This window comes from Cyrtonyx montezumae, unplaced genomic scaffold (genome assembly GCF_038088225.1).
Source record: "Cyrtonyx montezumae isolate F1298 unplaced genomic scaffold, pur_monq_1.0 scaffold_0, whole genome shotgun sequence".
NCBI lineage: Eukaryota > Metazoa > Chordata > Aves > Galliformes > Odontophoridae > Cyrtonyx > Cyrtonyx montezumae.
In genome coordinates, this window is record NW_027071824.1 from 35033167 (window position 1) to 35053845 (window position 20679).

The 20679-nt window shown below is 36.8% G+C and overlaps 1 protein-coding gene across 2 annotated transcripts; it reads left to right on the plus strand.

The window, feature by feature from the left end:
* Nucleotides 1-713: 713 nt before the first annotated feature.
* On the plus strand, nucleotides 714-7156 carry VIP (vasoactive intestinal peptide). Of its 2 annotated transcripts, XM_065736619.1 has the most exons (6): nucleotides 714-826; nucleotides 2061-2201; nucleotides 2616-2720; nucleotides 4155-4274; nucleotides 4923-5037; nucleotides 6509-7156. In XM_065736619.1, exons 1-6 carry the CDS (start codon nucleotides 714-716, stop codon nucleotides 6515-6517), a joined length of 603 nt encoding a protein of 200 aa, XP_065592691.1. In that variant the 3' UTR covers nucleotides 6518-7156. The 2 variants fall into 2 exon arrangements, with proteins under 2 accessions (XP_065592691.1, XP_065592699.1); XM_065736627.1 differs by lacking the exon at nucleotides 2616-2720.
* Nucleotides 7157-20679: the final 13523 nt, after the last annotated feature.

Here is a 20679-nt window from a genome sequence, read left to right on the forward strand (position 1 = left end):
CGTGCTTTGCGAGGCGAAACCGCGCTGCCGACGGGGCCCCGCTCCCCACAAAACTAACTCATTAATGGAAATCAAATAATGGGGAGGGGGAGGGGGAGAAGAGGTAGAATGCGCGGCTGCTCATGAATTAAATATAAGTCTCTGACTGTCCTGAACAAAGCGGCCATCCCCTTGGGAAGGGTGACGTCTCACCAGTAACGTGATTGCTCCTTCGGAAGCAGAAACGTGTAAACGCTATAAAACGCGGCGGCGCGGCGGGCAGCTCAGATCGTGCGGCGGGACGGAGCTCTCCTTCCAGCCCGTCCCCTTCGCCCTCCGTTCTCCGCCGCCGCACCCTGACAGCCGCTCCGCTCGGCAGCCACGCAGCGGGGCAGGGCGCCGGCCCCACAGCTCAGCGGAGCGCCCTCCCGAAAAGCCCCACCGACGGACTCGCGGCTCCGTGAGTAACTCTACCCGCTCGCAACGCAGCCGTCCTGCTGTTGCGAGGCAGGTAAGCCGGGGAGCTGCCCTTCCTTTTTACCGTACAAATACCCATCTATCTGTCTCTTTATTAATTTCGGGGGCTCTTCATCTCTAAGTCCCGGGCGTTGCTGCCCTCCGCAATCGGCCGCGGTCAGCCACGCTGACCGCCAGGCTGACGGCGTCCGTCCCGTCGGGGCCGGTCGCGGTGCGGGCGGTGACGGCTGCGCTGTTCCCTCCGCAGGTGGCGGCCCATGGAGCACCGCGGCGCCTCCCCGCTCCTCCTCGCCCTCGCCCTCCTCAGCGCCCTCTGCTGGCGGGCGCGGGCGCTGCCCCCGCGGGGCGCCGCCTTGCCCGCTGTGCCGCGGTAAGGGGACGGGGCGGGGTGAGGGGTATGGGGCGTGATGGGCGTCCGCCGACACGCGAAGCCTTTCTTTCGGGAAAGCCCCGTTATCTCCTCAGTCGAGCCAAAGGCATATGTATTTTCGAAAGTACAGACATCTGTAGGGAAAAGATTGACATTTTATTCCCGAATCTTGAAGGAGGGGAAGGTGTCTGCACGGATTGACACGTACTTTTGGAATGCTGCATGCTCTGAATTGCTGAAGTTTCTATTAGATTAAGTCAGGTGGTGTGAAGTGTTTTTTGCATACATGTGAGAGCAACACTAAGTAAAAAAAGAGCATAGAAGAACAGCGTACCAGGAGTGTACAGTGAACTGTTTTCGAGACTTGTGATCAGGTTGGTTTATTTACCACAGCCACAGCTTTGCTATTTTGATCAGAGAGGACTTACAGACCTCAAATATGTAAGTAACACAACTGCTGTAGTGACTGTGAACTCACAAGGGCAAAAATCTTTTCCAGCTCTCACATGTGAGTTTTGCAGTCGTTCCAGCAATGGAATACAGCAGCAGCAGGCAGAAGGAATGTCTGATGCCAAACCAGTGCCAGGCACTCATGTTGTCCTTGTTAGAGTGTAACATATCACAGGGAAAAGTATATGAAAATGCAAAGTAAATGTAAATCAGGTTATACAGAGCGCTTGCAGTGATACATTTTAAAGGTTTTGCAACTAGCAAATGAAACAGCAGAGAATAAAAAAGCGTTAAAGATTCACGACTGCACTTTGTATCAGAAGTTCTAGGGGATTTGTTCACTTTCCTATAAAGAAGGCCTAAGAGCTGTTTAATATGCACTCCAATGCATGTTTTAGGTCTTTGCCAGAGGGTAAGTACTTCATGGAACTCCTTCCACTTTGTATGGTTAGGGGTGGGCAATTTCAAGCAGTCGTTTACATAAAATGGATCTGTTGTGAAAAGCCTCGCAGTTGTCACTTGAGCTGTAGTTGTAATTGTAACTGTGTGAAATGAAAATGTGTTTCTTGAACAAATGCGAGGGAAGATCTGTTATGCCAGTTGCTCTTTTTCTGCACTTGAATTATACCTGAAAGTGATTTTGTTTAATTTAAACTATTTTAAAATGCTTTGTAGATTAAAGAAGTAGGTAGATGTGTATTTTGCCACAAGCTGGAGTGTAAGTGTCAGTGAATTGTTGCATGTCTTCAGCCAACTGTACTTCATTGGTTTTCTTCTCCATTAGACTGGGAAACAGAATGTCCTTTGATGCAGCCAGTGAACCTGATCACACCCATGGGTCCTTAAAGTCTGAATCAGACATTTTGCAGAACACACTACCTGAAAATGAGAAATTCTATTTTGATTTGTCCAGAATTATTGATAGGTGAGTTTCTTTTATAATCATAAGTGCAAATGGTGATGCATTGCTTGATTTATGCCAAAAGATCAGTTACATTTTCAAGCAGACATAGGAAAGGAAGAATCAATTATGGAGAAAAAATAAATAAATAAACAAAACAAACAAAAAACACAACAACCATGGCCTCTGGTTGAATGCTGGTAGCAGCAGGAACATCTGCGGAAATGTTGATTGCATTGCCTTTATGACAAAATGAGCTCATTCACTTCCCAAGAAGGATGAAAACAATATATTGTGAAAATCTGGAAGTTGTTTTATGATATTAGCTTAATTTAATATGTACAATAGATAAGGAAATCAGTATGTTTGCAAAATGAACATTATCAAGATGATATAAACCCAGGTTGTATCGTAGAGTTTATTTATTGTCCATTTCAGAAATGCAAGGCATGCTGATGGAATTTTCACCAGTGTCTACAGCCATCTTTTGGCTAAACTTGCTGTGAAGAGATATCTGCATTCGCTTATTAGAAAACGAGTTAGGTGAGGTGACACTTGCATTAGGCAGAGTTTTTTTCATAGCTGGCTTCATTGGCAATTTTTTATCCTTCTGTAACTCAGTTCTCATGATAGGTAATGTAAGGGCAATTGTTATAATAATGGGGGAGCTGAAAATCCTATTGACAACTTTGTGGGTTTCATTATTGAATGAATACATCACTATTTATTTCTGATATAGCTGCAAAGGATATAGCAATAGACACTATACATAACTGCTTATAAATAGTAACAATATTATAATGATTATCATGCCAATTTGCTCTTTTTATTTATATATATATATAAAATATTTCCCTTCTGGTGGTAATTTTGCTAGCTTGATGATGTCTGGCAAAAGTAAATAGAAAATGATTGATTACTCAGCAGTTACATAACATCAGGGTGATGCTCACTGAAATTAAGAAACAAGTGGTTTACAGTAACAACATGGGATTATTTTTTTGCTACCATAGAATGTATTGCCAGAGCTCTGTGTGAAATATGCATTGAAGGATACAAATGAGGCAAATTGGTAGACAATGGGTCTGCAGGCAAATTCCAGACTGGGTAGTTCATAAACCAATGGTCTCAGGATGCTGAGTAGGATCATTCTGTACTGCTCTTGCATTCATACTCTATGAGCAGCAGCTATTCAGTGCTCTTGGGAATATAATAATATGATACTTTGGTCTGACCCAATATAACAGACCCCACGATTGTGTACTTCATATACTCAAAAGCTGAGTGAAAATTAGGTTCACCATTTTTACTCATTTGTGTCAATTCTCCCTTTGTTCCAAAACTTATAGTGCCAGTTTCTCTTATGCCATGAAGTAACATAGAACAGAACAGGTTCTTGTTTCCCAAGATTATACATCAATATTAAGCTTCCAAGTCTGGATTTCACAAAGGGTGTTTTGTCTTCTAATACTTCATTAAAACAATATTCACAGCTATATGTGTAATGTTACACTCTTCCTTTGCTCAGAAGAAGGCTCAGTCTTCACTGAGTTCAATATGAACAGTGATCAACCCCTTTAAGAGATTATAGTGACTTAAGGCAGTTCTTGCCTTAATACTGAACTAAAAGACATCAGAATAAATCAGTTTATTAATATATATATATTGGTGTCTAGGAGAAAGTTGTAAAATTCCTGTTCAACCACCTGATCCTACTGAACTCATTTAATAGAAGTCTCTAGAAGTCAATTAGGACTGAGAATTTGTTCCTTATTATTAGGATACATAATAAGCAATAGAGGCAATTACTTCTTTTCAAGAGCAGAAAGATCCAAATTCAGAGCTGGAACTGAAAAGAAAAATTTGATTTATTTAACTTAACAATATAAAGTTTATTTCACTCATTTAATAATATCTCCTTTTAAACTGATATTATCTGGTGTTTTTTTTTCCTTTGTGACTGTTGCATGTTGCCAGCTCCCAGGACAGTCCTGTGAAACGCCACTCTGATGCTGTCTTCACTGACAACTACAGCCGCTTCCGAAAGCAAATGGCTGTGAAGAAATACTTAAACTCAGTTTTAACTGGAAAACGAAGGTACCACAAGAGAGAAAATATGTATTTATTTCCCATATCACTATGTTATTAAAACATTTGTGACTTATACCCATATGTATGTATATGGGTATATGCTTTTTAACATAGATAATAACCTGGTTTTCGAATACAGACAGCATTTTCTTCCAGACTGAAACAGATGCTACAATCAGATTAAAGTAAAATAATAAAGGAGAGATAGCATCTGGCAATCTTAAAAAGCTTCTGGCATAATCTTAAATTGATTTTTTATATATTAAAATTCTTAAGGAAAAAATCAGAACCATGGATCACGAAGAACTTTTTTTATTTTTTATTTTTAAGGAAAACACACTATTTGTTGAAATTCTATCTTCAAGTAAACACAAAAGATGTACAAGTCCCCAAAAGACTATGTGTCCCACTCAGTAGAAGTCAGAAGTGCCATTATATATCTTAGGGCTTGATATTCTGTTGCATATTCACTCATTTAGGTCACCTGTATTAAGTAAGTGTCAAACCCCTTCACTTGTTAAATGTGTTATTTCAAATGATATATAGCTTCTGCATAAATTTAACAACACATACTATAGCTATAATTAGAGCATGGCATTGTTTGCTGGTTTACTTCTTCTGAAGACAATAAAACTTGTTTCTGATCCACAACAGCCAGGAAGAGTTAAATCCAGCTAAACTTCGAGATGAAGCAGAAATTCTTGAACCTTCATTTTCAGAAAACTATGATGATGTTTCTGTAGATGAACTCCTGAGCCACCTCCCATTGGTATGCCCAGATCATCTTCCTTTTTGCAGTTAGATAACTTTACCCATATAATAGTGAGATCAATCATGCATTGAATACGACCTATCAGAAATGCAGAAAGGGCCATGTTCCATGAATTGCTGCTTCTTTCTGTATGGATTGTGTGTGACTATAAGAATCATTTTAATAATAATAATTAAACTATCCCATGATTGCTGTTATTGAAAGTTCCTAATTAAATGGCACTGTTAATAATATATCTAACTCACTTGGGTGTTTCAACTTGTGTGCACTGTGGCTTAAGATTAGAATTAACTCATTTTTAATTACAAAGATTCATATTCCTTCAGAGAACAAACTCAATGATATTTCTTTTAATTAAAAAAAAAAAAAGCTGCACATTTGGTTTAACATAACCTATCTCATTAAGTGTTGCCCCAAACTAACAGGATAAGCAATGTGATTCATTGGTGTTAAGAAAATGCCTGATTCCAACCTGAAGTCTGCTACACATATTTCATCTAGCATGCAAATACTGTAGTTACTGCTTTACATTTAGCTATTACTACTTTCAAAGTTCATTCACAAATGATTTTTTATATACTCAAGCACAAATCAATTTTACATCCCTGTGATATAGAAGGAAAGGATAAAGTATAGTTGAATCAGGGCTATTATTCTCACAAGCGTATTAAAAACTGATTATAGGGCTATAAGTAAGGGAAAACAAAACATACTTCTAAGATTTTCAGAGAAAGAAAAAGTACATTTTTCCAAATTGTTTCCTTCAGAGACTGAAAGATTGTTTTATTTCCCTTTCCCCATATATGGCAGTTACTCTTATGATTTCAAATATCAGAAAGGACAGAAAGTGCCTATGCTTAAAGGAACAACAAAACTTATAATTGCTGAGATCCATAAAATGAATGTTCTTTTTACACAAGATTTTTCAAAAACTATCTGTTTATTTATTACGCACCTTCTAAAATTTCTGTCATTGATTCAGTGTGAGAGAATACCAGCAGTGTGTTTTCCTGGAATTATTTTCAAACTTCTCCGTTTTCATCAGCCACATTAATGATCCAGATCTCTCTGTAGGTCAATAGTTAGTATTGTCTTTTATGGATCATTTTATCATAGCATCCAATTATTTATGGAGTGTGTATCAAGCAACTTGAATTTACATATCATCCTGAAGGTAGTTATTTTTAAATGGATCCATACTACGCTGTAGGCCAACAGGTCATAGTGTTTTTCATCTAACTTTGTCTAATCCTACAACCTTGTTGGTCCTACAACCTTATCAACTGGCTACAAGGTTTATCAAGCTCCTGCAAAGCACCACATCTCATACTTGTCAGTTCTAAGTTTTCTGTCAGCTGTTAGTTCTTATTTGCTGTTTGCTTTTATACACCTCACGATGCAACAACTTAAAAGAAGTGACTATTTAAAAGAAGTGACTATTGAAACGTATGTCTCCTTTGCATTTCAGGACCTTTGAAGGACACCTAGCAAACTCTACCACAAGAACAAGTTATTTTTGAGTTCCACATAGTACTTCAAAGAGATGACTTTAGTCATCAAACCAGAACAAATATGTTGTGAAGTGAAAGTTGTGATATATTTGTTTCTTATGTAATAAAAGTTGATATTTAAATTGTAAATATTATTCTAGAGTTCTCTACTGAAAGCTGTACATATGGATGCCAGTTAAACAAATGAGAAGTCTGTAAGTCCATATGCTGTAAATCCTTTACTTCAATAAATTCATTTGAAAATGATTGCACAGTTGAAAAGAGCCCATCACTACAAGTTTTTTGGTTATTTTAGATGTGGTACAACTACAGCCCATTTGATAAAATGCGTGCATGTGCAGATATCTCCTTAAAAAGGTGTACAAAATTTGTGCAAAAGTATATGTGAAGTGTCTTAGAACTTCTTTACGAAGATCTCTGAAGTGGTTTGCTTTTATAGCCGTTTACCAAAGAGTTAGCAAAAAAGAAAAAGCACGACAAATTAATTGACCTTTCCCAGCATCCTTCCTTTTTATTCATATTTTTAATAGTTCACAATATATAATTTATAAGACCAGGAATATATCACTTGTTTTTAGAGATATGAATGCTGTGCTTTGGAACCGCCAAAGCATGGAAAGAAGAATGCTGTCTACTGACTCAATTGATGTCTGAAGTCACCGATTCTATATTTGAATGTCTGTAGCTTTGATGAGGGTATTCATTAAATATAAGAAAGATATGAAGACACTTCATTATTTTTTCAGAATCAGTGTAACTTATAAAATGTACAGAGAATAAATCACTTTATTACCATGGCAAACAATTAATAGTTAGAATCAGTGCTACAGTTATCTGAAAGAACTGTGGTCCCATAAGCGCTGGATCTACAGTAGTAGAGTAACTAACTGAAGGATACTATGAATATTGTTCAGTTATATTGCAAAGGTAAAGCAAGTAAGCCTTCAGTCCCCATTACTTTACATTTATAGTATTGTATCTTAATAAGAAACTGGAAATTTGCAGCTAAGTAATCAGAATTCAGCTATATTTTGTTAAAATTCCAGATTTTAGTAGTTGGATCATTTTCTAAAGAACTATTTACTTCCTGCAATAAGGAAACTATGCAACAGTGAGTGTGCAACTGAACAATGCATATTCATGTATGATACTAGTCATAGCACGCCTGTGACCCATCTCCCAACTCTTAGAAAGACAAAATTTGAAGTTTACTGTTCTCAATTAGATGGAACCTTCACGTATGAAATTTGGGATTTAGGGGGAAAAATAGCATCATTTTGGAGCCTGCCAATTTAATAATTTTTTGAATACTGTCATCTTCATGTCAAGTAGAAACCAATTTGAACAGATCAGATGCTATTATTGCTTTCTACCAAGCTTTGGCAGAACAGATTTTAGCCTAAACCAATGCATGGTTCAAAAAAGTTAGGCATGTAATTTTAAATTCTTCACTTGAAAACTGGTTTCTAAAATCATCTATTCTCTATTTCTACCTCATTGGAGAACTTGAGTGGAAAGGTGGCTTTGGAAATATTTGAAAGTATTAATAGATTAATGCTGTAGTATTCTATTGGAACTTTTTTCAATGTAATTTGAATTCTGTATGAATTTTTGTGATAGCATATTTAGAAATTTAATAAGTAGTTAAAAGAAAAGAAACAAAGAAACCAAGCTATATAGTTCATATACATAACTTTCTATTCAAATATATATTCATTGACTTAATTTGAAGTAGACAACACTGGAGTGATCCAACTTTTGATCCCATGATTCCAAAATATTTAAGTTTTATTGATTTATTCTGAGTTTAGCAATAAGACATTTAGTTAAACAGCTTGTCTGCCACGTGCAATATTTAATTTCAATATATTTTCTCCTTGGGAAGTACAGAATCTTAGAATATGTTTTTTTTTGTTTTTTCTGCTATAATAGAGATGGAGTGGGTTTCAGAAAAGAAGAGATACTTATAAGGGGATAGAATCCACCTTCAGCAATTTTACTGATGGTATAAACCTGGGAGGAATGGCTGATGCGCTGGAAGGCTGTGCTGCTGTTCAGCAAGACCTGGACAGGCTGGAGAGTCAGGCAGAGAGGAATCAGATGAGGTTCAACAAGAGCAATGCAGTCTTGCACCCAGGGAGGAATAACCGCTTACACCAGTACAGGTTGGGGGATGACCTGGCGGAGCAGAGCTCTGAGGAGATCCTGTGTGTCCTGGTGGACAACAGGTTAGCTATGAGCCAGCACTCTGTCTGCCTTGGTGGCCAAAAAGGCCAATGGCATCCTGGTGTGCATTAAAAAGAACATGCCAGCAGATCAAGGGATGCGATCCTCCCACTCTACTCTGCACTGGTGAGGTCTCACCTGTAGTACTGTACTCAGTACCAGGGATCTCCTGGAAAGAGTCCAGCCAAGGGCCACAAAGATGATAAAGGAGCACCTCTTTTATGAGGAAAGGCTGTTCAGCCTTCAGAAAAGAAGACTCAGAGGGAATCTGATCCATGTCTATAAATATCTAAGGAGCAGGAGGCAAAGGGATGAGGTTGGACCCACAGTGCGCGGTTATAGGATGAGGGGCAATGGCCACAAAGCGAAGCATAAATTCTGCACAAATGTACGTGGGAAATTCTTCACAGTAAGGGTGATGGAGCACTGGCACAGGCTGCTCAGAAAGGTGGTGGAGTCTCCTTCTCTGGAGATGTTCAAGACCTGCCTAGAAGCCTAACTGCGCAACCTGGGCTAGGGATCTGCTTTGGCAGGGGGTTGGACTCAATCTCTAGAGGTCCATCCCAACCTCTACAATTCTGCGATTCTGTGAATAAAGCCATAAATTACCTCATATTTTAAATGGATTTAGAGGACTACATAAATTAGTTGCTCATAAAAGCATAACACATTTCCTTTTAAAAATATAAAAATGCTAAAAACTTGGATGCTAAGCATAGAAATGACTTAGTGTATAGAAATAAATAATTCTCCTCAATAAAGTCCTCTTAAAGAGTTGCTACTTGCAAGGCACTAGGGAAAAATGAAGGAAAAGGCTGTTACATTCCATAAAACTGCCTGTTCTTTCCATTGACTCTTTTATTTTTCTTTATGTTCTTTCATCATCCTTCATATACCAAAAGCTTTCCTAGCCTTTGTTGAAAAATCTCACTTTTGTCTTGCAAAGCTCATTTGTGAATGTGCTTTTAGGATGCAATAGGAACAGATACAGGAGACATCACTTTCATTATGTAGCAGACAGGCTCACCAATGTATTAACTCCCAGCTTTGGTAGTGACGAATACTGTAGAGGCCTGGAGCAACAAAAACATTTACAGGAGCTCCCTCCTGCCTTGCTCACAGGTAGCCCCTAACTTCACACTGGAGACTTTCAATTTGTTTTTGACTGGAGTAGAAGGCTGATCTTTCCTTAGATGCACCCATCAGGATGGGTGGCCTCCTGCTGGCTCAGGTAACTGCACTATTTTCAGCTTTCTTTCATCCTGCTTTGGAGCTGTCACAAATGCATCGCTTGCCAGGTTGATGAGCTGGTTTAGCATTAGAAATAGAAAACCAGTTACTGGCTGGGGCATGCCATTTACAAAAAAAAAAAAGAGTGAATCTTGGTTAAAATCTTTGAATAATTCTAGATTCGGTGCTGATTACGTCAATCCCAGCTAGTGATTCCTTTGAGAGCAGCACATCACAGCCTGCCTTTAAAGCTTGCAGGCAGTGTCCGGGAGCCACAGGGCAGGAACTCTGTTCTAGAGAACGGAGCCATGTAAAACAGAAGAAACTGATGAATGCTGAAATACAAGTACTGTCTCTTCAAAAAAGTACCATATATTAAAATATAGTTTACAAATGGCTTTTGTTTTCTGTAGAATTACAACTCTTGCTTTAAGAAAAAAAGAGATTCCATTCTTATTATCAGAGGTCTTGCATTCTGCAAGTCCAATTGTTAACAAACTATGCCAGGAACACAGTTGGATTGCTTGTCCTATCCTGCTGTTATTTGGCAGTTTCTGACACTAGTAGCTGTCCTTGTTGGAAGCTGTGCTCTAAATGGCAACCTGGATGCTTGACAAATGCCTTATTAATCATTTGTTACAGTGCTAACATCCTGAGCATAGGAGCACCATTACTCTTCTCACAGAGTTTTATTCTTTGATTAATTTACATACTGGATTCAGCTCCCAGACTTTGCTCTATTAGGCTGAAGAAACAAAGTCAGTTTAGTCTCATCTCACAAATGGCAAATGGTTCTGCATTTCCCAGACTGTACTGAAACCCCATGACAGTAAGCTCATCTTCCAGAGTGAGCTTGACACTCCTAAAATAAAGCTTAACAGCTTTATCTTCATATTCAGAATTTCCAGAAGGCTTTGAACAACTCTACTGAAGAGATCAGCCATGTTGAGGACCTATGCTGTGAGGATTTTGGAAGAGCGGATTTTTCAGTCTCAAGCAAACCCCTACCACATTCTCAAGATTAATATAGAGAGATCTGTATGCCCTCTGATTTTCTCTGCGAGTAATGAGTGATACACATTACACATTGGCCTCTCACCTATACTAATGTTTCAAAAGGATGAAGGAAGAGGTCCATGGAAGCACTTGTGATTTTAAGTCATTTAGATAAAAAAAATAATGCTAAAGTGTAGTGCCAGTGATGATGAGGGGCTGAGGGTCTCCTTTTATCCATAGCTAAGTGGATTACTGTGGGGATTACCTTCTGGATCATTAGCCTACTGCTGTGCAGGAAAAAATAAATCCAGATTAGTAGGCTACTTGGGTCATTGCTCTTTGATTTATGATTCATTCTCTGACCAGTACAGGTGAGAATACAAGTGCTTAGTGTACCCCTCCTTCATAGAGAAGGGGCTTGATTCTGTAAAAATCAAATCTAATGGGCAGTGCAGGTTCTGAAACTTTCAGGCTCTATTTGAATGTGTTTTCACAAAGAATGGCTAATTCAAAATTTCATTTCCCTTGCCTTAGCTCAGATGAATAGCTTTTGCATTCTTCTGATATTTTGAAGGGCTATGGCATAATATATGAGTTAATTAGGTTGCTTTTTGATTATGGAACAAACAGAGCTTCACCTGGTAAGGGAGAAATGACCTCTGAACAGGACTTTTTCTTGACTATTCATTTAAAATATGCCTGCAGGATCTGATTAATAAATAATTGCCCGGCCAATAGACAAGTTATCTTTGTAGTAAGGTCTAATCTAGGTAAATGTTCTATTTATATTTCTAACTACATTACCTCTTAAGAGTTCTCCAAGGGAAGTCCGTCAGAAATTTGGTTTCAAAAACATAGTGCTTTATATTAATTTTATGTTTGCTGAATGATATGCTTCAGTGTGAAAACAGCAGGCTACATAATTAAAATGCATAAAGATTATTAGATTATTTTCTATTAAAATGTAAAGAAATCAATGAAGGAAAAGCTCTTCTGCCCTAGTGTTATTCTCTGCAGCTACAATGGCCACAGTGGTAAATATTATGTTTTCAAGGACTTCTATGCTGGCTTTAAAGCGGTTTTTAGACTACAGTAAGCAAGACTGTTAGAATATAACTCATAAGAATTGAGCATCAACGGAGGAGCACTGCCAGATCCAGGAACTACACTCCTCTAAATTCATCCCACATTGCATATATATTTAAGTTTATAAAGAGCTTTCTTTTTTTGGTTGCTCTACACTGTTTGAGAACATTTTTATATGAAGGAATCTCCCTGTGTACCCATTACTATTTTAGGCTTCTTCATATTATTAGACATAAGCAAAGGAATTTGAAACATCATTGCATTGAAATTTATCTGAATAAAAGCACTTATAGGCATGAGACTACAACAAAAGAGAAAATTTCATTGAATAGTATTCATTTTGTGAGAATCTGCTTCTGAGAAAATAAAAGTAATCCAATCCTTAATGCTTTTTAAATGAAGTTCAAGCCATAATTTTAAATTCATAGATATCTTATCCAGTCTCTGTATCTTCATCTTCAGAAGCACAGATTTGCTCATGACTAGTTGTAGAGCAGATAATTCAAAAGGATAGAATTCAGAGGAAATATTGCAGAGAATGGTATATTTCTGTAAGGCTTTATATAGATGGTACACAGACTACTGGTAAGTAAAGGACAGCTCACCTTTTACAATGGTTGAAGCTTGCTGATGACTCCACACAGGAGAGATCTCCAACAAGAGACCCTTCCCCAGTGGTGGTCAGCCCTTAAAAGGGGTCTGGGAGAGGTGCAGCCAGACTCCACCCCTTCCCATCACACAGGTACATTACCTTCACCTGTGCCCCTGCGGCTGCCTCAGTGCTTGCCTCAGGTGATCAATCAGTGATTCAGGCTGTGATTCAACAGCTCCCATATACTTGCTTTCCGAGCCTTCCCAAAATCAGAGAGTGAGTGGTTTCAATTGGATAGGTTTGTAAGGACCATGTAATTCCAATCCCATTCGTTCTCTACCTGGTCTGTGTTTGTACTTGGGATTGTCATGATATAGGTACAAGACATTTTACTAGACCTTGCTGAATTTCAGTAGGTCCACGCAGGCTCACATCTTATCTGTTTCTCTGCCTCAAGGTTCCTCTGAATGGCATTCTTTTCCTTCAGTGCTGACTACAGCACACAGATAGGTGTTGTCTGTAAACTTGCTGACAGTGTGCCCAATCCTAGTGTCAGTGTCATCAGCAAAGCTGTTAAGCAGTGCTGGTCCCAGTACTGATCCCAGAGGAATGCCACACATCACTGTTTTCTACTGGGACATCAAGTCATTGATCACAACACTTTGAATACAAACATCCAGACAATTCCTTACTCACCAAGTAAGTGATCTACCTGTCAAATCCATGACTTTACAATTTAGAGAGACATATGATATAATGAACAGTGTCTAATACTTTGGACAAGTCCAGGCAGATGAAGTCAGTTACTCTTCTCTTATACATCAATGCTTTTATCCTGTCAAAGATTGCAACCAAATTTGTCAGGAATTTTTTGCCATATTGAAGGGCAAATCCATCTGAAATATTAAAAAAAGCTCCTGCATTTGTTGTTGCTGTTGCTTTTATTTATTGTGTATGTGCTTGTTATTCTTTTTCTCCCAATATTTATATGCACTAAGTATGTATCATACAGCTTGTAGAGTAATTACGCAGATAGGACAAGCTAATAGAAAAAATAATAATTTTATCTTTGCTTTTTGAGCTGCTGCTTCTATTATGGATCTTTTAGAAATGTATCATTTAAAGAACTTCCTTCAGACAATAGTTTAAAGTAAATTACGCAAATGTTAAGTTACAAAAGATAACTTGTCAATAAGTCATTTATCCTTTGCATTTTGCAGTGTTGTCACTAGCTTAAACTGGAAGAAATTGCTAATGTTTTGTACGAGGAAACAAGATAAGATCAAAGACAAACAGAACAGTAACATATGCCTACCTATACTTTGTTGAGGCAAGACATTTTAAAATAAACTGTTAAAGCACACATGAAAGCATTTACTTAGGCATTTTAAAGCTAGCTACACTGGAATCCAGGAAATAATAATAATAATAGTTATTTTCCTATTATTATTATCATTTTACTTGTATTGAGTGCCAGCTACATGTTTTCCAGATAGATCATTACTCTTTTACTTTAATAACAGACCAGGAATTTCCATGGCATATTGTAGTTTACCGGATTAAGCACTACATTCACAGCATGTCAAGGGCATTTGATACTTCTCCAATGGTTCTACTTTCACTGTGTTCAGCAGTTTATTAAAATGTATGTAGCTAGCATGGGAGTCAGAGTATTCAAAGTGTTTCCCTCCTCCTTTCCCCTGCCCTAAGTATTCCTGCAAGAGTGAGGAGGAAGGAGGAGGAAGGAGGAGGAAAGAGAAGTGGACTGTTCATTCTACTGTAGAATAGTAAGTCTCAAACAAAATTAACTGATATTCTTCTCAGACTGCCTTGAGTCAGTAACTTGAGTTAGTATTCCATTCTTCAAATTTTCTGTCATTTTTTGGGGGGAAAGAAAATTCCAGTTTTATCTATCTTATTTGATTTCTTTCTGTCTTATCATGTGACAAAATTATTTTTATTTTCATTTTTATGCGGCACAAGCAATAGTTTTTCCAGCAATTACTATTTTATTTTTATGAGGCACAACCTACAGTTTTCCCAGCTATTATTATTTTTTACATACATCACTAAAAAGAGAAAGACACAATCTGAGAAATTGTCGTCAATGGCACAGAGAATTCTGGAGTCATTCATTTTATTTTAGATATGGAAAATGAACAAGTGTTCCCCCTTCTTCAGACATAGAATCTATGTAACCACATCTTGGATAGAAGGCGCTGTTATTGATTACATAGAAATATATTGTATGAAGGTACATATAATTATTGTGAAGATTATGATTTATTGCATTTATAACATTTTCAGAGTTACTTGAAGGATAAATAAAATACCATTGGGAAAATATGTTTTTCTGCATTTTTTTTAGCTCTCTAAATGTATATAACAATGTACACTTGCATATTCTCCCATATGCTTGCATACTAGGCTGTTTTTCTAATTCTTGGCAAATTTTGGACATTCCAGTGCAAATGACAGTAAAATGAGAACCCTGAAGCATATTGTATAAATACTGTTAAACTAAGCTTTGTTTTCTGCTTCCTTCAGACTTGCTACATAACTAAAGTTCACTTCTCATTTTAAATAAATGTAAATTTTTTGTGATTTTTTTTTCTTTTGTGTTCCACAGGGAAGACAGCAGCAATTGTGAACTGAGTTCTCTGTTATTAAGTCCCACATTCTGGCAAAGTCACAATTAGTTGTAGGTATCTAAAGAATATATGACTGGACTTAGAAATCTAGAAAAACTGAAGATACATCATGATCACCTATGATATTGTTCTGATGAGCTGAAACAATCTCACATTTAAGAAATGGGAATGGAAATAAAGACTGGAAAGACAACTAGTTTTATGTGTAGGCCAAAGAAAGGCCTACATCAGAACAGAAGCTGATCTAAAGCCCATTCAAGACAATAGAAAGTACTCTAGATCAGGATCCAAATGTGCTCTTTTGAAATTCTGGAAGTCTCCTGCAGGATACTGTGCATGAACTGTTTGTTAAACAATTGTACTGAACTAGTATACTAAAGAAAATAGCTACCATCTTGGATACCTTCCAATTATAATTTTGTTCTCATTTACATGTCACAACTCCACTGCAATCACATCATATATAAATAACACATTATGCCAAGGAAAACTTCTGAACTGTAGCATAAGTTGTAATATGATATAGCACAGAGAAAATAATATCAGTATTTAATCACAGCTGTCAGGATGTTAATTGAAGTCCATTTGATAGAGCTCTCAGAGAATTTCAAAACATTTAGTAGGAAAAAGTGATCAAGTGATTCACTCATCCGAAATCATTTCTCACTCAGAGTATTTTAGGATTTAGGACATGTTAATTAGTTTAGAATGAAAATTCCTGCATAAGAGGTAGATATTACAAATTGTCACTGGCTGTATCAAAGTTCACAAGTATCTATCACAAGATGAGAAATTACTCTGTATCTGAAATAGCCTCTTGACCTCCTGAAAGAGCCTCTTGAAAGAGCAGCCACGTGTTTCTGGGATATGCATAATACAGACATGATTAGTTATACTGGTTTCCATACTCCTCAAATAATAGAAAAGAAATAGAAAAATTAAGAGAGGAAATGTAATTAATGAGCAATGAAAACTATTTAAAAGGTAAGTCTGATTGCATCAAGTACCTGAGAAATCTATTAAGATCACAATTAACTTGCTATTTCATCTGATCTGGAAGGGTTCTGCTTGTCACAATGATACTCTTGGATAAGGCACGATTTTGCAGGCAGTTTTACTACATTAAATGTCATGTTAGATCTCCAAACTTAAAAAAATAAATAAATCCAAATGCCCTTTCCTAAGATGTTTATCCCAAATTCGATTCCTATTGAGTCTTCAGCCTTCCAACTTCTGCTAATGTAGAAATGCCACTCAGCCACGCATACAGATGCCTCCTCTCCTCCTCGGCAGTAGTTTTCTTAACAGTCAGGCTGAAAATAAATATCACAATGGCATTCCCCTAGGAACATTGCATTAGCACATATTACAAGAGTTTATTGGAGACTGACTCAGATCACATGGGCTGCTTGCCTACTTTGAGTCAATAAAGTACAAATTTTACTTTTTATGGTATAGAAAACATTACTACAAGTCATTTATACACATATACACATTATAACATTATCTAATTCATGAAATTATTTGCAGGAGCTGCTGACTTTTACTGACCAAACTCACCTACTAAAATTTCACTGCAAGATGGTCTTAGTTAAGGTTTATCTGGAATGTGGAAAATGAAAAAGAAAATGAAAAACACATAAAATGGAACAACGTTATAGAACGAGTTCCTGCATGTTACAATCTTTTCTATGTTCTTACATTTAAGATTGTCTTCAGAAAAAAAGTGGCAGGTGGAATTTCATTTTCTGAAGCATGTACGAAGCCCTTAGTTCCCTGTGGACATGTACCCCATTAATTTCAGATTGTGTCAGTGTGTTTTTATGCAGTGAAAAGAAAGAGAGAGGAACGTGTGTCAACTCTATAATGGTTGAGTCTACTTTTTCTTCACTGAGTCTAGAAAGGAATGGAACTAACAAAACAGATGTGTTCTATTTCTTTTACAACATATAGTATATATTTGGAAGAACTTTATTGTATTTTCAATGAAAATCTTTGTTGAAAAGGATAAAATGTGATAATACTAGAAAGCATTAATGATAGTTTCCTTTGATTATCAAAAGCATCAACTATCCCCTCTGACTACAGTCATTTATTCACAGTTCACTGGTATTTTTTATGCAATAAAAATGTTTTTTTACCTGCACCAGCATAATGGAGGAGGAAAGACAGAAAATGTTTCAATCAACCAACCAACAACAGCAAAAACTTTCCAAACCTTCCATCGAACATCTGTCTCAGTGTCAGAAAGGAAATAAGCGTATTACAGAATTTGGGCTAAATAAAGCCACAACAACAGCTGTCATAAAACTCTATGGAAACAATTTCTTTGAAAATCATCAGATTTCTGTGGTCAGAATCCAATAATTTTTTATTCTCTTAAAATGCATGTATATGATTGCAGAAGTTTCTTAGCTATTTTGGCTTCATTCTTCAAGAAAAGTGTGAATATAAACATTTTTCCATTTATAGCATAACAGCTGATCTGTTAAAAGATACTGCTTCTCCTTACAAACCTGGCTTCTTAGTTTCTCAGTCTTTGATTGCTCTGCTATCAAGATTCTGCAAATATTTACTTAGCTGAACTGCAAGTAAAGCAGGACTAGAAACCTACAGAATTAAATATAGGCTTTAATGATTTTTAAGTTGGACAACTATGGAAAATCTGTAGATAAAAATTTCCCTTTCAGATATCATGTGGATATAAATCAACATATATTTTGTAGTAGTTACTTCATTTGTTGTTGTTCCTAGAAGGAGTATGTCTGTTTTGAATATTGTTACACTATCTGCATATATTTTTGGCTCAGCAACTGTTAGAAATGTCATGTTGTTGATGCACAGTGTTAATCGGTAAGTACTGGTGACAAATACATAGAAAAAAAATAAGCTTGTATAAGCTGCCTAATAAAGCTTCATTTGCCTCTTGAAGTGGGGGGGATTAAAAAAGCAATTGCAGTAATGAAAGTTTCAGATTATTTAGAGAGAAATCATGACTTTTACTGCTTACGGTCTATCAAAAAGAACTCAATTTCTGACTGTGCCTGATTAGTTTACTTTCCAGCTGTTGCCTTGCCACAGGAGGTTTCCGATCATTTGTTCTGTGGTGTTGATTTTTTTCCCATTGCTGATGCATTACTGCAACCAAAACTTTGATACTCCAGTTTTATCCTTGTTTAGCAGCAAGGATTTTACATGAATTGTATCTGTGAGGAACTGTAGCAGTGTACCAGTGAGCTAATCATTTCATATATGAAACCTGAAACTCTATGCACTTCACAACTAGGAATAACAGGCTAGATCCTTGACATAGGTTCTGTGGCTTTAGGATTTTAGATGTAATCCAATTTTTATAAAGCTTGAAGTTTTTATTAGTCTTACTTTAAAATCTACAGGCATTTGCTTTCTCTCTGTTGATGGGAAATTTCAGCTCCTTTTCCTGGCAGTTTTACATTATATGTGTATTTCCAGGCCAAGACAGTAAATTACAGTGTGATGAGTCCAAGGACACAATACTAATATATATATTTAAAATAGTGAGTGTGATTCTGGTTTCATAAGTATAAAATACTCCTGTAAACATAAAATTGAATTCATATTTTTAATATTTAATCAGCTGGGTAAGGAGCCATGACATAAGTTTTGTACCTTTGTTTGGAATATAGAAAACTAAAATTTATGAGTACGATCATATTGTTCATGAATAACTGTTTTTAGACAGTCAACATAGTGCTGCTTAACACTGAAAGTAGAAGGTACATTAAAATGTTGAAGGGTAAACAGGAGAGCATTATTGATAGCTAGTCTAGAATTTTATATAGGAAATCTCTGTTAGCTTTGATTGGGAAAAATAATGTATATTTGTAGATCAAAATATATTTATTCTTTGTTGGTTTCATATGAACTGAGACAACACTAGGTATATAAAATACCTCCTGGATTATATGTAGTTCTATTGAGTATATATTTTGGGTAGCCTCATGTTTTGATATAGATATGTTTGTTACCAAAATGCAAATCTAAATCATCATTCCAAGAATAAACAGGTTTCATGAAACTATTTTTGTTTGTTTATAAAATAAAGAATGGTTTGAAAATGATTGATGTCTGCATTATGATGAAGCCCTGAAGAGATGTTACTGTACCATCTTACATAAGTGGCAAATGAAAAAAATATTTTGCTCTGACTCATGAAGTCAGTTGTAACAAGAAATAAACATTTCTTATTGTAATCCTATTTTCCATCACTATACCTCCATTTTGCAATGGTACAATCTCTGGTTCATGAGCTGTGCTCTTCCAGAAAAAAAACAAATTCTTTGCATAGAAATAAGATTTCCATCTACCTAAGTGTTATTTACTAGTCATTAGGAGTATGGAAGGGAACCTTATTAAATTTTTTTCAAGGGGTATTGTTAATTCTGATAGCAAGAAGACAATGTGAGAAGCTATCATCACAAAACATGTGAGATATTTCTTGAAATAAATCTGTTTATCAGAATGTTGGCTGAGCACATCTTATATATAGGCATATAAACAAGGAAATGAATTATGATGTATAATGTATCTTAATCACATATCAGTGAGCCTTATTTCATGGAAGAAAAAATTGCAATTTGATTCCTTCAAAAGAGAAAAATCTCAATCAAACGCTATTGTGTGCGGTGACTGGTGACACTTGCAACAAAAGATTAGTGTACTCAGTGTAAACTGGTTCTTAGTCCGGCCACGTGCTGCAAGGAGATGTGCTCATTACCAAGGCCATGGCAGTCACAAGGATATGGCCTCTCCAGCATGACCTGAAAGTTTTGAGCACTTACGGTGCTGGCAGTGTTCTATTCATGGCAGTTCAGGATCTCAATAATCTATGATTCAGGTGAAAATGTTCTTCAGGGTGTGCTTTTATTATTTTCTGAGCATATATTTGCATTGTCTGTCTGGAAAACAGACAAATGTGGAACAGTGACAGAGTCAAGAAATAGGCATCCTCGGCTAGCCAGATCAAATCAGTATTTCCTAGATTCTGCTATTGCTCTTTTGTAATAGTCACTCCTCACTATCAAGTTAACTGTCTGGCCTATAATAATACAACAATATGGCCTATAAAAATGGTAGATCATGATCATAGTAGTAATTAAGTTAACTTCATAACCTGTAGTGACACAAGTTGACGGCAATTGGCAGATAATTACACTGCTAGATTTTCAACAAAGAGAAAGCTCTTCTGAAAAGTCTGGTGCCTGTTTCAGGAGAGGCCAAAGCACAGATGCAGACTCTGGATAATGACAGCCTGAACCCTGCATTTTAATTTATCTCAGGTTGGAGAACATTTCCAGTGCAAGCCATC

Bases quoted from the DNA above. Each gene is read 5' to 3' on its own strand.
- VIP (XM_065736619.1), top strand. From the start codon at position 714: ATGGAGCACCGCGGCGCCTCCCCGCTCCTCCTCGCCCTCGCCCTCCTC. The intron at 2,721-4,154 runs GTGAGGTGACAC...GCATGTTGCCAG, and splicing joins CTTATTAGAAAACGAGTTAG to CTCCCAGGACAGTCCTGTGA. The intron at 4,275-4,922 runs GTACCACAAGAG...GATCCACAACAG, and splicing joins GTTTTAACTGGAAAACGAAG to CCAGGAAGAGTTAAATCCAG.